This window comes from Balaenoptera acutorostrata, chromosome 2 (genome assembly GCF_949987535.1).
Source record: "Balaenoptera acutorostrata chromosome 2, mBalAcu1.1, whole genome shotgun sequence".
In the NCBI taxonomy this organism is placed as follows: Eukaryota; Metazoa; Chordata; class Mammalia; order Artiodactyla; family Balaenopteridae; genus Balaenoptera; species Balaenoptera acutorostrata.
Window position 1 is genome coordinate 101,961,103 of NC_080065.1, and position 17,537 is coordinate 101,978,639.

General features: G+C 36.1%; 1 protein-coding gene across 4 annotated transcripts in view; it reads left to right on the plus strand.

The window, feature by feature from the left end:
• Nucleotides 1–4,588: 4,588 nt before the first annotated feature.
• Nucleotides 4,589–17,537, plus strand: part of DMXL1 (Dmx like 1) — a 133,643-nt gene continuing 120,694 nt past the window's right edge. For 2 of the 4 annotated variants that reach the window (XM_007180964.2, XM_007180965.2), the window contains exon 1: nt 4,589–5,164. In XM_007180964.2, the coding sequence (XP_007181026.2) occupies nt 5,078–5,164 (87 nt within the window). In that variant the 5' untranslated portion in view covers nt 4,589–5,077. The remainder of the gene's footprint in view (nt 5,165–17,537) is intronic. The other 2 variants (XM_007180966.2, XM_007180967.2) reach the window with 1 other exon arrangement.

Sequence of the window (17,537 nt, forward strand, 5' to 3'; positions counted from 1 at the left end):
GCCCAAGAGATCTGAGTTCAAATCTTTGGGTGGCAATATGACCTTGGGCAAGTTATTTAATTTCTTTGAGTTTAGGTTTCTTCATTTGTAAAACAGAGATATTACCCTCAGAGGGTTGTTGAGATTTAAATGAGATAAATAAAATACCTATTACAGTGCAGAGCAGGTGTTTAATAAACACTAGCTTTTATAAATAATTGCCCTTTAATTGTTTATGGGTGGAAAACCCTCCAGTTGAGCAAGTGAGGGTGAGCCAATAGTATTTAATGGCAATCTTCAAATATTAGAGGCATTGGAATTAATTTTTCTATAGTAACAGTACTATAAATAATGGCTAGGGTCCTATATCATTGTTCAAATATCTATTTAACCTATAATATCCCTGATGGATTTTTCTATAGTAAGGTTGCTGTTGGCAATACAGGCAGGTTTCTGGGGCAATCAATATCTTAGATACACAGAGACCCTCATTATTTTTGTGAGATAAGGAGTTCAGAATGCTTACGTGAAATTCCAGCAACATAGTCCCCCTGATTCAGCCTTTGTTATAGGATTAGGAACTCTTTTCTTCTGACCTCCCTCATCTATTGGGCGTTGGCGGTGGGGATGGAAGCCCCTCTTGGTGGGTCCCTTGGCACAAGCCCTAGGAGGAAAGGGATTTATATTAATGAGTTTATGATGGCAGGAAGGAGGGTAATGACAGGGATGTCAGTAAATAAGCTAGTGAGAAAGAGGCATGATTACTTCTCCATCTGAGCTGACTTCCTATATGCTCCTCCTCCCCCCACAAAAAAAAATCTCAGAGTTTAGCCTGTTTGCTTTTCTTTACAGTGTAACCACCCCTGAAGTCTGATAAAAGTCCCCTTTCCCTTTAAGACCAGCACGAAGAGAGCGTATCTTTGTCCTGCCAGTCCCCAAACCCACAGTACTTTGGTTTTCTAAGAGATTTTGCTGCTAGCAATAAGGCAAAATAAGGCAAAATTTTATTTAAAAAAAGACTTCCTTTTTCAGAGCCATCCTTCCTCTTTTATTTCTTAGAAATAAAGCTGAAGAATAAAACTAAAGAAACTACAGGGAGAAAAAGAATGAAAGAAACTAAAGGGAAAAACCACAAAGGCACGTAGCCTTTGAGCATTCAAAGGACAGAATGACAGAATTCAATTACAGTTCAGGGAGTAGTTAGATTCAAGAATTCCCCTGGACATTTTGTGTTAGGAGGTGGACTTGTGGCCTTTGGGCAGAGGGGACAGGGAAGGGAGGATGAAAGGCGTAATTTACCTCCATCTCTTCCATTTCCTTATCTTACTAATTTTGCTACAAGGTCAGAGTTATGCTCAAGTTGCATAAGAAGTCAGGACTGGATTTAGGATTGAATAGAACCTTATTAAGGGGAGGTGAGTGACATTACAGGGTGATCTATGAAGAACAGCAGTTTGAAAGTAAAGGGATTGTCTATGGCCACTTCTCCAAGGTAGTTCTTCAGGGACTCTTTTTATATATATGTAAGTCAGGTCCTGTCTATATTCAGGGTTCAACTATTAGTGAGGATCTACTCTGTGCTATGATAAGTATTGGGGAATCAGGGATACAATAGATGTATTTAAAGACGCTTGTGTAATCATCAACGTGAAATGTTTCACTAACTAAGCTGAGTGGTCATGCAGTACAACAACCAATCTGCACAGCTAAAGCTATTTCATAGATCATAGAGCAGTAGAGGATCCTTCCTATACATTAGGGGTCGGCAAACTTTTTCTCTAATGGGCCAAACAGTAAATATTTTGCTTTGCAGGATATATAGTCTCTGTTGAAACTACTCAACTCTGCAGTTGTAGTCCGAAAGCAGCCATAGACAATATCTAAATGCCTATGCATTGCTGTGTTCCAATAAATTTTACTACTGGACATGGGAATTTCATATAATTTTCATGTATCATGAGATATTTTTCTTCTATTGATTTTTTTCAACCATTTAAAAATGTAAAAAACATTCTCAGCTCAAGGACTATATAAAACCAGACAGCAGGCCGTAGTTGTAGTGGAATAAATAGATATAGTAGAAGGATTTAGTTGTTTCATTGAAACAGTTCATCTGCTAAACATCAAAGATAGGTTGTTGAATGGGCATTTTTTTCTGAATAAGAGTAAAAGGAATGTCCTCACTTCTCATTAGTTGTTATATTGTAGTCCCATAGTTTTGGATACAGACTGGGATGGCCTCAGAACATTTGTGGCGTCTCAAACATCACTGGAAAATTTGATTTGGGCTGAGGTTTGACACTATATGGAAAACTTTAGAAAGAATATGTCAAAAGGTTAGATTTAATTTAATAATAATAATGAGTAGCTAACACCTATTGAATTCTGACTATGTGCTAAACACTGTGCTCATTTAATCTTCATAATTGTATGAAGAAAGTCTATTACTATCCCCACTTTATAGATAAGGAAAGTAAAGCACAAAGAGATTAAGCAACTTGTCTAAATGATTGATTAGGCCAGGAGTCAAACTCTGTTTATTTCAAGGATGAAGGAATTTAATAAAAACTAACAGATGTTTATCAGGAATAAAAATGCCAAGCAAAATGTTGTTGATAATCAGGTTAAACTTGTTAATTTTACAGATGAGGAAAACAAAGTTTACGAGACGTTTTCCATGGTCACACAGCAAATGACAGATCAGGAGTAGATCTCAGATTTTCCAACTACTAGGTCCCTTAGTTTCTTTTATTCTGCTATACAGTATGCCCTTCAAAACCAAAAGATAGGCAGAATAGAATGAGTAAACATGTTAAACTTTGGGCTATATACAGAATTTATGTGGAATATAGAAAAATCTTGATTTAAGATCTAAAATATAAAATTAACTTAAAGTCATTTAAAATAAAATCTGAATTAATAATTAAAACACAAATTAAACTGTAAGTATGTTAGACCTCAATAAAATAGTTTTTTTTTTAAAGACAAGTTTTAAATCCCTCATTTTTATGAGGAGACTAGGATAAATAATGGAATTCATTTACATCTTTCAAATTAAAAAAAGGGAGATGGCTCTTAAATTTATTTTTTAAAAAGCTTTTATTATAGTTGATTTACAATGTTGCATTAGTTTCTGCTGTACAGCAAGGTGTATCTGTTATACATATACATATATCCACTAATTTTTAGATTCTTTTCTTAAACTTATTATTTTTTTTTTTAAAGTATTTATTTATTTATTTATTTATGGCTGTGTTGGGTCTTCGTTTACTGTGCGAGGGCCTTCTCCAGTTGTGGCAAGTGGGGACCACTCCTCATCATGGTGCACGGGCCTTTCATTATTGCGGCCTCTCTTGTTGCGGAGCACAGGCTCCAGACGCGCAGGCTCAGCAATTGTGGCTCACGGGCCCAGTTGCCCCGCGGCATGTGGGATCTTCCCAGACCAGGGCTCGAACCCGTGTCCCCTGCATTGGCAGGCAGATTCTCAACCACTGCGCCACCAGGGAAGCGCCCTTAAACTTATTTTTTAAGTAACTTTTTTTTATTGCTAAACGAAGTATATGTACACTGCAAAAAACTTAGGGAAAGCAAAAGGAAATAAAATTACCAGTACTCCTCCTATCCAAGTAATAGTGTGAACTTTTTGGGGGGTTGTTTGTTTTGTTTTCTGTTTTTTGTTTTTTTACCACAAGGGTATAAAATCAAAATCAGTTCAGCAATTTTTTTTAAAAACTACTTTTTTTTTGGTGGGGAGTTCCTATTTACATTCACTCTTAACATTTTCTGAACACCTAGGTTGGAAAGGGCACTGCGCTAGACACTTGGGATACAGGACAGTTTGTCCCTAAGAGGGTACCTGGGAGGAGACATAAACAGATGTTTATCAATAATAATACAAAACTTGTGTTAAAATACAATGAGAGTTGAATCTCACAGTTGAGACTGTGACACTAAACATTCTGGAATTCTTAGGTTTTTCCAAAACAGCTCAACACAGGGCTGGTGCAGTACTGTTATCAGCACTACTTCAAAACGAATGTTAAGTTAAACATTGGTGAAAACCCTTCATTTTAGTACTTGTCAACTGTTTAAACCTTTCAAAATTTTCCTTTTTAGCGAACTGGAAACGCGCGTCCAGCCGGGGTAACCATTGCGCGGGGACAGAGACACTGCAGGGTTCACATTCACTTGGAGTATTCGCGGGCCGCCTAGGGGAGCGGTGCTTGTTGGGACTTGTAGTCTCTACCAGCACCGAAGACACCGCAACTGCATTTATAATGCACTTCTCCCTTTTAAGCTTTCTGGCCCAACAGTCAGATTAAGCCCTAACCTAAAGCATAATTTGACAACCCTTACCTCTTCCAAGGCTCTTTATGTTTTTACTAGGTTCCTTACGTTCAACATTCAAACGCACACCATCCCTCACAAGCCTCAAAGAGATTGGTCTGTCCTCAGCAGTGGGCGGAGCCTTAGGTGGACTGGATCTCTGGATTGGCCAACATCTCACTCGAAGAGGCGTTTTCCACTTGCCGTTCTGTACACTGTGGTAAAAAAGTAAATCCTTTACCGCAGTGTTCCTTTTCGCCGCGAGACTCTCGCGATATTTCCGCCAAAGGGACCTAGCGACGCGTAGAGAGCGGCCGAGGCCCGTGGGGGTGGCAGGCACCGGAGCAGGGAAGAGCCAGGTCAGGGGTGGGGAGGACGAGCGAGTGCTGCTTGCGCCACTTGGGTTCGGTCCGGGCCAGCCACCCAGAACCCAGAGAAAGTGTTGTGGACGGCGTGTCCCTCCTGGCCGGTGAGTCGGCCCGGGGTCGCGGCCGCTGGGTCGACCCCGAGTTTCACCTGGGCCCGCGCGGGTTGTGACAGGTGCGCGGACGAGCGCGGCGCTCCGCCCGCTCGCCGGTCCGCCCCCTCCGGGCCTCGCCCGCGTGGGCTCGGGATGAGCTGCGGGCCGCAGCTGAGCGGCTCCCGCTCCTGGCGCCTGGCGCCGTCTCCTCTCAAGAGTGGCCGCCGCCTGTGAGGGAAAGAGGGAGGGAAGCGGCCGCTGATCCCGGGCATGAGCCGGACGCGACATCCTTTGCTGTATTAAGGCGCCGACATGAACCTGCACCAGGTGCTGACTGGGGCTGTGAACCCCGGCGACCACTGCTTCTCCGTGGGCAGCGTTGGCGACCAGCGCTTCACGGTGAGTGAGGGAGGCTCCCGCGTCGCCCGTGGCGAGTCGGCGCCCCTGAGTCAGCCGGGCTCGGCCCAGAGTGACGGGCAGAGGCCAAGAAAGCCTCGTCGCCCTCGCGGGGCGTCCGCTACGGAGGTCCCAGCTCCTTAGGGCCGGCGGACCTGGCCTTTGAGAACGAAGGAGGCAATAATGCTTCGGTCATTGAGTTACTTAATGTACAGAGGCTAAACTCGGAAGTTAGAATGTTTTGTAGGATTTTTAAAGTTTTTAATCTGACGTCCTCGGGCTGGGGAGGTTCACTAAAGTCGTTTATCCGAGAATCGTTGGTGTGTAATGTGTGTGGGGGCTTTTTATTGCCCCACTCCATAGGCTCTAATTGTCAAGTTGGGGAATAATTGGGATTGGTTTTATTTCTTCCTCTAAGTTTAGGTCAAGTGTCTTTGTAGTTAAAAAGAGTGGGTGTCTTAAAAACAGGTAGCTGTCAACAACTAGCGCTGAGTAAAAATATAGTGAAAACAGTGCTTTTCACTTATTTTTCTTTAAATTCACTGGGAATAACTTTGGAAAGAAAAAACTATTTTTCGTAAATGGTTCACTCCTGCCATCCTTTTAATTCCATATGTAACAGTTTAGTAGTCCTGGGAGGCTTATATTTATTTTAGATTGTTCACATTAATTACTAAAAGTTGCATTACTGTTTCTTAGGAAAACTCCTCTTTGGTGTGTAGTGGTAATTCCAGGTTAAAGTTTAAATGGAAGTGTCTTGTTTTTCATTTGTTTTCCCCAGATAGTGAAAGGAAGAGGGCCCCAAACTTCTGCTCCTTACCAGTATATTGGCATTTTCTGCCTTAACCATGGTGGGTTTTTTTAAAGAATTAAGTATAGTTTTTATAATAATTTCAAGCTATAAGTCAGTATTGCACATGATAGCCTATATCTGAATATATGTATAGTGCTCATGATTTTTGCTACAACTTGAATGGCTATCTCTTAGTTGTGATTAAAACGTAATTTTGCATAAAAAAGTGAAACAAAATAAACACGTTAATAGATGCCCCAGGTTTTATTCTCATCCGATTTTGACTTTTTTTGTCGTCTTTATCAGTCGGAATAAATAATAGGAAAAAAAAGTAGTTATTATTTAACATGGTGTAGGCATTTAATACCTGAATTGTGCTTTTAGATCTCTGCCAACCAAGTACTTTGCTTTCAGATAGAGTCTGTACCTCCCCTGTAGAGTGACTCATACACACCTTAACTTGCACTTGACACTAGCAGTTTTAGAGATTCTAATTCTAAAAGTTGACCTCGCCTCAGTGCTCAAGAGGAGAGTGAACTCTGAGGGTCTCAGTGGGCAACCATAGTCTCCCCGCAGTTGAACATTGCTCACTGCTCTTGCTGTTTAGAAAATAAAGATCATCCTAAGAAGATTTTGCTAGTGGGAGATTATAGGATGGTAACATTACATTCTCTGCCATTGCCTAAAATTATATGAGTGCTTCCTCCAATGTAAATTCTAACAACTTTTTCTGAGAAGGCATTCAGAATCTATGTAAGCTGTGGTGTGAACTTCAAAGCATATACAATATGTTGGCCTATTTATACACCTAGATGACCCTTCTAAGTGTATATAAAATCTTGGTGAATGCTTCTGTTATTTTAAAGGAGAGATGAGTTAATGTGCCAAAGATAAGACTATCCTACGCCATCATGTAGCTTGTTGCACAGTTCTACTGAATTTTAGTCTGTTTCCATAGACCAGGCTTTAATCATCTCCCACCAAGCCTACTGCAGATTTCTTCCAGATCTCAGGAATAAGTCCAGTAAATAAGGTAAAAATAAACATTTTGTTGTTATTTAGTATAAAGAGATCCCAGGTCTCTATAATTTTGTTGGTAGCTTATTAACAATCATCTTTTTTCCTTTGCAGCTAATCCATCCCTGACTCTCTAACATTAAATTGATAGTTCCATTATAAGCCAAGTTTCTTGCCCTCAGTCTACTGGACACTATATACATCTTAAATTTATTTCTCTTGAAATTACTATCTTTGTTAAAATGTAAAATCTGTTGTTTACTCCTTGAATTTTGTTTTTAACCTCTTTTGATTTTGGCTTCTTTTTCTTTTCATAGAAAGAGAACAAACATTAATGGTAGATGGTATGTGCAGACTAAAAAACTCTCCCCAAATTCCAGTTTTACTTGAGCTAGGGACGTGAAATCTTCCTCTTGCAGGCCCACTTGAAGAATTACTGTGTTTCTCCTGTTACATTATGCCTTCTCTAAAGACAGACTTTACATTAGTAATTCATCTCTTTGCATGTTTGCAGATAACTTATTTGTTCTTGTTTTGAAAGATTACAAGAGATGAGATCCTGTTTTCTGAATACAGTCTGACAGGTTTTAAATTGAAATGAAATTGAGTGCCATTTCTCATGGATTCTTGATTTTAAAATATGAAATTAATATAGTTGGTATATGTAAGTATTAGATACTTTTTTACTACTTAAACTGGCATCAAACAATTTTGACTTTTCTCTTAATAAGAAAGCTTCTAGTAGGCAGTGACCTTTTCTCTTATACTTTCAAAGCACTTTGTTTGCACTTTCATTATATTAGTGACCTGTCTTGCCTTGTGTATGTCTTCCAGAGTTTCATTGTGAGTGCCTGGAACAGTGATTGAAGTACTGGTGTCACCTAATAGTAGAGTCATTACCTGAATTTGATTTCCAACCTAGTCCTTATAGTTAGTTATGTATCCGTGGGCAAGTTCTTTTACATTCTTTGAATTTCTTTTTTTCTTATCTGTAAAGTGGGGCTAAAGAAGAACTTATTCATAGGGTTGTTGCATGAAAAAGTGCTAAGTTCATTGCTTAGTACCTATAAAACCCTTAAAAATGTCAGTTATTATAAAGGCTAAACTCATTATAATGCATAGCACATAAAAAGTGCTTGATAAATACTGGTTGAATTGATGACTAATTGATAAAGAAGGCTTATTGCTATATAATTAAAAATTGTGTTTTAAAAAAAATATTTTTAATAATTTAGATTCGAGTCCAAATAAAATACTTCAATTAAAGTTTAAAAATTTTTTTCCAAAGTCATTTATTACACATTTTGCCATAAATATCAGGTGAGTAACCAGGAGAGATTTCAGATATCCGAAGCAAAAATTCTTTAATTTTTCTTTATTTACATGAATTTTTCTCTCACTCCTTTTCCTTTGTTAATTTCATACTGTCTTTAGAGTGAAAGTATATGAGCAACCTGGTTCTGATCTGTTGACAACTTTTGTTTTTAGAATAAAAATTTTATTTGTAAAAGACAATAAGTTAAAAACAGGCATAGTTAGTTAGAATCTGGATTTTCTAGTATTTCTGTGCATGCTAGTGACATGTGCTTTAATATACAATAGATTATCCATACTTAGTGTTGAAATTATGTTTTTACTGAAATGGAAAGGGAGATAATTTCCAAGAGACAGATTGTGTTAATATTTAGGACTTGCTGTCTCTAGTTTGGAATTTAAATGCCTTTGCTATACGAGGGATAACAAACATGTAATAACTCCAGACTCCCTTTTGTATTAGACAACTCTGTGTTCCCAGCCAAGGGGACCCAGATTAGAAGTCAAAAGACTGACTGCAGCTATCTGGGTGTTGGTAGAGGAATGGAGGCTGAATTAGCATTCTCCTTCTTTCTGTAATAGTAAGCATCCTTTAGTTTAACTTTTTGTTTTGTTTACTATAGGGAAACCTTTATAGGAGGTTCTTGTTTTGGAGAAGCACGTTAATGTTTGTGGATGGAGAGATACAGGAGGGGAAAGTTTGATACTGTTTGTATCTGGAGAAGGAGAATGATTTTTGTGGTGCTCATATGCAATTACGAGTACAAATTGGACTTCTTTTTAAATATTTAGCCTATTTTAAAATTTTATGTTTTAAATACTATTAAGGTACCTTTAAAATTATTGAAGTAATACGAATTCTTAATGTTGTGTTTAAAAAAATGAGAATAATGTTAATTACAACATGCCAAACATAACTCATTTAACCAGGAAGTATACCAGGAAGAAATTCTTTGGGATATTTACCTGGTGTGGTTGGTTAAAACAAAACAGTGAAAACAGGAAATCTAAGTGTTGTACGGAAATCACAGGATTTCCAAATTAGAATGCTGACTGTTGCAGCCTTGAGTAATTTTTGAATATTCGAGAAGGTTGTCTGCCAAATTTAAAGTTAAAAATCATGTTTCAATTGTATGCTTGAAAGCACACATATGAACTCAGCTCTTTCTTTGCACCTTGTTTAGTCTCAAAGTTAGCAAACCCAATATTACGTATGCCTAATAAAAGGATTTTCATTTCTCAATTTAATTTTCATTGCTTAGTAATAGGTTATTCTGGTTACAGATCTTTTGACAGAAGCAGCTAGTGTACCAATTACAATATATACATATTAATTTTGAAGCTTAGGTAGTGTGGCAATTTATTTGATAAACCAGTGCTGTTCTTATTGTTTTGATAATAATAGGGTACCTTGAAATGAATTTTTCAGAACAATTTATTTTGGAAAAAATCTATAAAACTAGTTTTAGATTTTGGTTTAGAATGTTATGTATAGTATTACATCTTAGGTTTTTATTTAAAACCAGGTAGATGGGTTATTTTTATTTAAGAATTTAGTAAAGATAGATTATTTAAAAATCACACACAGCCCATTTTATTTATTTTTTCTTCTTTATTTTGTTTATGTGTGAATTACATTGATTGACTTTTAAAATTGAAGTACAGTTGATTCATAATACTGTGTTGGTTTCAGGTGTCCAGCAAAGTGATTTGGAGATATGTGTGTGTAGGGGTGTGTGTGTGTGTGTGTGTGTGTGTGTGTGTGTGTGTATATATATACACACACACACATATATATGATTATTTTCTATTATAGGTTATTACAAGAATATTGTTCCCTGTATTATACAGTAAATCTTGTTGCTTATCTATTTTATGTATAGTAGTTTGTATGTTAATTCCATACTCCTAATTTATCACTTGCCCCCCTCCCTTTTCCCTTTGGTAACCATAAGCTTGTTTTCTATGTCTGTGAGTCTGTTTCTATTTTATATATGGATTCATTTGTATTATTTTTTAGATTATACATATAAGTAATATCATACAATATTTGTCTTTCTCTCTGTGACTTCACTTAGTATGATATTCTCTAGGTCCATTCATGTCACTGCAAATGGCAATATTTCATTCTTTTTTATGTCTGAGTAATATTCCATTGTATATATGTACCACATCTTCTTTATCCATTCATCTGTTGATGGACATTTAGGTTGCTTCCACGTCTTGGCTGTTGTAAATAGTGCTGCTATGAACTTTGGGTGCAGAGCCCATTTTGAATTAAAGTTTGTTTTCCTGGTTTGATTTGGTGTACTTCCATGCTTATTAACTCATCATGTTATATAAACTCTAGAGATTGAATTAATTTTAATAATCTATTAAAAATATCCATAAGAAGATATGTCTATTTCAAGTGATTTTTGCATGATATCCAGTTTGGATTTTCTGTACAGATTCATCTCTCTATTTTTTCCCCCCAAGCTTTATTGACATACAGTTTACATGAACACTGTGTAAGTTTAAGGTGTGCAATGTGATGATGTGATACACATATATAGTGTGAAATCTTTACCACAATAAGGTTAGTTAACATATCCTTTAACTCACATAATTACCATTTTGTTGTTATGATGAGAACATTAAAGCTTTATTCTAATAGCAGCTTGCAACTGTATAATACAATATTGTTAACTATAGTCACCATGGCGTACATTAGATCCCTGGAACTTATTCATCTTATAACTGAAAGTTTGTATCCTTTGACCAACATCTTCCATTTCCCCCATCCATAGGCCCTGGCAACCACCATTCTATTCTGTTAGTACAATGTTTCTATTAGTACAGTGTTTTTAGATTCCACATATAACTGGAATACATATGTACATTATTTGTCTTTCTTTGTCTGACTTAGTGTAATGCCCACAAGGTTGTCACAAGTGGCAGAATTTTCTTCTTTTTTATGACTGAATAATATTCTTTTGTGTTTGTGTGTGTGTGTGTAAAACATATTTTCTTTATCCATTCATTCACTGATGGACACTTAGGTTGTTTCCATATCTTGGCTATTGTGAACAATGCTGAAATGAATATGGGAGTACAGATATCTCTTACAGTGATTTCATCATCTTTGGATATAATCCTAGAAGTTGGATTGGTGGAATATATGGTAGTTCTGCTTTTAATTTTTTCAGGACTCTTCCGTACTGTTTTTTACAGTGGCTGTGCCAATCTACATTCACACCAAGAGTGCACAAAGATTCCCTTTCTTCACATCTTCACCAACACTTATCTTTTATCTTTTTGTTGATAGCATCCTAATGGGTATGAAGTGATATCTCATCCAGTTTTGATTGGCATTTCCCTGATGATGAGTAGTGATGTTGAACATCTTTTCATGTACCTGTTGGCCATTTGTACGTCTTCTTTGGAAAAATTTCTGTGTCTTCTGCCCATTTTTAATTGGTTTGTTCATTTCTGGTATTGAGTTATATGAGTTCCTTATATATTTTAGATATTAATTTTTTATCAGATAAGGTTTGCAAATATTTTCTCCCATTTTTAGGTTGCCTTTTCATTTTGTTGGTGGCTTCTTTTGCTGTGCAGAAGCTTTTCAGTTTAATGTAGTCTTACTTATTTATTACTGCTTTTGTTGCTTGTGTTTTTGGTGTGCAAAAAATCATCACTAATTGTCAAGGGCCTTTTTCCCTATGTTTTCTTAGGAGTTTTGTGGTTTCAGGTTTTAGATTTAAGTTTTTAATCCATTTTTGAGTTGATTTCTGTGTGTGATGTAAGGCAAGGGTCAAATTTTATTCTTTTGTATGTGGATGTATAGTTTTCCCAGCATCAATTTATTGAAGAAACTATCTTTTCTCTGTTGTATATTCTTGGCAGCTTTGTCAAAGATTAGTTGACCATATATGTGTAGGTTATGTCTGGGCTCATGATTCTGTTCCTTTGACCTATGTGTCTGTTTTTATGCCAATACCATACTGTTTTGATTTTTATAGCTTTGGAACATAGTTTGAAATAAGGAAATGTGATGGTTCCAGCTTAGTTTTTCCTTAAGATTGCTTTGGCTATTTGGGGTCTTCTGTGGTTCCATGTGAATTTTAGGATTTTTTTTTTCCCTATGTGAAAAATGCCGCTGGAATTTTGATAGAGATTACATTGACTCTATAGATGGTTTTGTGTAGTATGGACATTTCAACAATATTAATTCTTCCAGTCCAAGAACAGAAGATGTCTTTTCATTTATTTGTGTTGTCAGTTTCTTTAATCAATGTCTTATAGTTTTCTGTGTACAAGACTTTTCACCTTGGTTACATTTATTCTTAAGTATTTTATTCTTTTGATGCTGTTGTAAATTGGATTTTCTTAATTTCTTTTTTGAATAGTTTATTGTTAGCATATAGAAATGCAGTTGAGTTTTGTATGTTGATTTTGTATTCTGCAATTTTGCTGAGTTCATTTATTAGTTCTAACAGTTTTTTGGTGGAGTCTTTAGGGTTTCTATATGTAATATCTTGTCTTCTGCAAACAGACAATTTTACATCTTCCTTTCTGATTTGAATGCCTTTTATTTCTTTTTCTTGCCTAGTTGCTCTGGCTAGGACTTCCAATATTATGTTGAATAGAATCGGTGGGAGTGTGTGCATCCTTGTCTTTTTCCTGATCTTAGAGGAAAGCTTTTAGCTTTTTATCATTGAGTATATTAGCTATAAGCTTGTCATATATGGCCTTTATGGAACCATCCTTGCATCCCAGGGGTAAATCCCACTTGATTATGGTGTAAGATCTTTTTAATATGCCCTTGAAGTCAGTTTGCTAGTATTTTGTTGAAGATTTTTGCATCTATATTCATCAGGGAAATTGGCCTGTAATTTTCTTTTCTTATAGTGCCTTGTGTAGCTTTGGTATCATGGTAATGTTGGCCTTGTTAAATGGCCTCTTCAGTTTTTTGGAAGGGTTTGAGAAGGATTGGTGTTAATTATTCTTTAAATGTTGGGTAGAATTCACTGGTAAAGCCAACTGGTCCTGGGCTTTTATTTGTTGGGAAGTTTTGATTACCTTATCAATTAGTGTATTATATTTTCTCAGTTTTCTAAAAGTAAATATTGATAGTGATAACCCACACAAACTAAAGCTCTTCGGGAGGGGGAAGCTAGGGTGGTTATCCTCAGTATTTTTTTAAGTGTACAAAGGATTACTGAAACCAGAGAGTTTGAGAACCATTGCTTTATAGTATTCCACTGTATGATTATACTGCAGTTTTTTTTTTTTAACTTTTTATTTTACATTGGAGAACAGTTGATTAGCAATGTTGTGTTAGTTTCAGTTGTACAACAAAGTGATCAGTTATAAGTATCTATTCTTTTTCAAATTGTTTTCCCAATTAGGTTGTTACAGAATATTGAGCAGTTCCCTGTGCTATACAGTAGGTCCTTGATGGCTATCCATTTAAAATACATATACTACAGTTTATTTATGCATTCTATTATATGTTTGAGTTGGTTCTACTTTGGAGCTTTTATGAATAGCTATGAATGTTCTTGTACATGTCTCTTAGTATACATATAGACACATTTCTGTTGGGTATAAACTTAGAGGTAGAATTTCTGGATCATTGAGTGTGACTGTGTTTAGCTTTCCAAAGTAGTGGTACCATTTTATTTTACATTCGTATCAGCAGTTATGGGAATTCTGGTTGCTTTACATCCAAAGAAGTCATTTTTAATTATAGGAAGAAATTAGGGGACAATTATTAAATTCACATCATGTTTATTTATAAGGCATTGTATGGCAGCATAGCAGAAGGAGTAAGAGCATGTTCTTTCCCATTAGTTATAACTTGCTTTCAGTCTCATTTGTGTCTCATACTAGCTCTGAGACTTGAGCCAATTACTCAATCTAAGTTGAGTTTCCTTATCAGTAAAATGGATTGATTATAGTAAATATCTCACAGGATTTGTTGTGAGGATTAAATGAGATACCAGTGAAAAGCACTTAGCATTTGGCCCTGTCAAAAAGAACAAATAGGCTCAGATGACTACAGTGAATGAAAGATAGAGGAAAGCACAAAAAAGTGCCCCCCTCCCCACCCCCATCTCTTTTTCTGGCTGTTTATCTGTATCCTTTATCACACTGGTAAACATAAGTGTTTCCCTGAGTTCTTCTCACTGTTCTGGCAAATAAATCCAAGGGGGAAGAGGTCATGGGAACCTTTGACTAGGACAGAAGTTGTGGGTAATCTGAGGACCTACTACTTGTGATTAGCATCTGAAGTGGAGGGCAGTCTCAGTTAAGGCTGAGCCTTTAACTTGTGGGATCTGATGCTATCTCCAGGTAGATAGTGTCAGGACTGAGTTAAATTGTAGGATACTCAGTTGGTGTCACAGAATTGCTTGCTTGGTGTGGTTAAAACCCCCACACATCTGTTGTCAGAAGTGTTGTGAATGTGGTAATAATGTGAGAGCAAAGGAGAACCATGGGAGGAAGACTAGTTTTTTCCTTCTCACTCTCCAAGGCTGCAAATATATAGTCAAATTCTGTGTTCATAAGTTACTTAGTTCCTGCCTGCCTTCTTTTTTTCAGTGTAGATATAGTATTTGTTTGAAATGTAGTTAGTTCCTTTGTTTCACCTCCCCCCCATTCTGATTGATTTACATCAGTTTTTTGAATATGTATGATGTTAACGTGTTTCAAAAGTCATAAATAGTGTCCACTGGTAGATGAATGGATAAAGGTGTGTGTGTGTGTGTGTATATACATGTATACACATGCAGTAGAATATTACTCAGCCATAAAAAAAAGAATGAAATCTTGCCATTTGTGACAATATGTGTGGACCTGGAGGGTATTATGCTAAGTGAAGTCAGTCAGACAAAGACAAATACCGTATGATTTCACTTATATGTGGAATCTAAAAAACAAAACAAATGAACAAACAGCAGAACAGTAACAGACTCGAAGATACAGAGGACAAACGTAGTTGCCAGAGGGGAGGGAAGGGGGAGGTGGGAGGGATGAGTGAAATAGGTAAGGGAGATTAAGAAATAGAAACTTCCAGTTACAAAATAAATGAGTCATGGGCATTAAATGTACAGCATGGGGAATATAGTCAATAATACTGTAATACCTTTGTATGGTGACACATGCTAACTAGACTTAATGATGATCACTTTATAATGTATGGAAATGTAGAATCACGGTGTTGTGCACCTGGAACTAACAGTGCTGTAGGTCAATTATACTTCAATTTAAAAAGAAGTCGTACGTATATAAAAAGTTATACTCAGAAGTGTTATTCTTTGCTTGCACTCCATCTTCTCCCCCTTTGTAAGTATCCAACTTCATTTTTCCCTAGTTTTATTCTCTCTTTGTTCCTTTTTGTAGCGAGCCAGGTGCATGTGTTTTATTTACCTTGTTCCTTACACACAAAAAATTGCCATATATGCTCTTTTCTACTTTTTTTTTTTTTCACTTTATAATCTCCCCTAGAAATCACTCCAAGTCAGTTCATAGATTTCTTCCTCATTCTTTTTATAGCTGTTTAATACTCCCATCGTGGCTATGTACCCAGTTTATTCAGCCAGTATTCTGTGCACAGCAGGAGTTTTAAGGAGATGTTTACACATTCTTGAAAATGATTAAGAAATGGAACAAAACACAAATATAGTTTCAGTCTTTAGTGCATTTTATATTTAATTAATTATACAGTCAAATAAACTATAAAAATTGAAGTTCTGTAGTCAAGAAAACCAGGAGGTTTTTTTACTATAAGCCCCAAGGATAATAGTCAACTGATGAAGTGTGAACTGCAGTCGGTTATATTCTTTTTTTTTTTCCCATTTACCAGTTTATTGCCATCCATTAGTTATAACTCTGAAAGAAGAAAGTGAGGACTGAATGAGAGAGATATTCCAGATGAAGATCAATAATTTTTATTCAATTTAAAGTTTACCAAAACTAGGGATAGATAGCTTTGCACCTTCTAGTACCGTCACTAAGGAAAAATTAACTGACAGGCAGTGATAGTATGATAGCAGCAGCAAAAGAACAAGGGTAATCCAGAACTGGATAAGTCTTTGAATGATCAAGGTTTATTTGTATTATAAGTTGGCATCTTTCTATAGGGCTAGATGTTTATTTCTGAGGTAACTTTGCATTTATCAAGTTTATAAATGTTTAATACTTGTTGAATTAAACAGTAATTTTGTGAGGTACTTCAGGATTCATGTAGACGTAATTCAGGAAAACTTAGAGTCCTGATTGACAAAAATAGGTGCAACACAATATCTGTAAGTAGATAGATAATTGCAGGTAAACAAAAAGAAGGCAAAGTTATGAACACATTTTAAAATATATATATATATTCTAGTTAATGGAAACTGAGAAAATTTTGTTTAGTGAGGAGGAAATCTAAATTGTAAATTCCAAATTTAATACAGTATTTTGGTAAACAGTGACAATCAGTATTTTATCAAAATTTAATATTCAGGAGAAAATCAGTTTCTAAAATATTAAGGTATTTTAGAGTATTGTTAATGAAATTTTTCATAAATTAGTTTTTGGAATTTATTCTGGCTGTTAGTTTTGTGACAAGCCTTATGATCCTATTGTGGATATTTACACCTAGGTGAGCAGACTGTCATGAGGTTTTTTGTTTGTTTACTGAGCCAATTTTTTCCACTGTGTGGCACTAGTAGAAATAGACTTGATTTCCCCTAATTCCTTTTAGGAAAATTCCAGACAAGCATGCTTAACTAGGGAAGTTCCTGTTCTGCCATCAAAATAGCACTAGATCAAAAATCAAGAGATCAGAGTTCTCAAGCTCACGCTGCCACTAAGAAGTTGTCGGCCAATTTAGGCCTCATTTTCTTGTTGGTAATGTGAGCAGATTTATTTGTATGTTCTTTCAAGTCCCTTTTCTAATATTTTTTGGTAGCTTGTACAGAACCATTTTGGCTTTGGTAGGAATTACGGTCATGAAGTATATATTAAGTATAATATTTTTTACATTAAGTAAGGTGTATGTATATGTGCAAAAGTGATGAGAAAGTAAAGAATTACTAAAATTTTAAGAATTTAGGTTGGAAAACAGTTTGTGATAGATATTTTATTTTCAGAATTATGCTGCATGTAAATTCTAGGATGACAGCCACGTACTCTTAAATGGAAGAAACTCCTGTGATCTAAGAGCAGAGAACAAGATAAACTTGAACCCTACCTTTTCGTCTTGGACCTTAACTTGTAGTA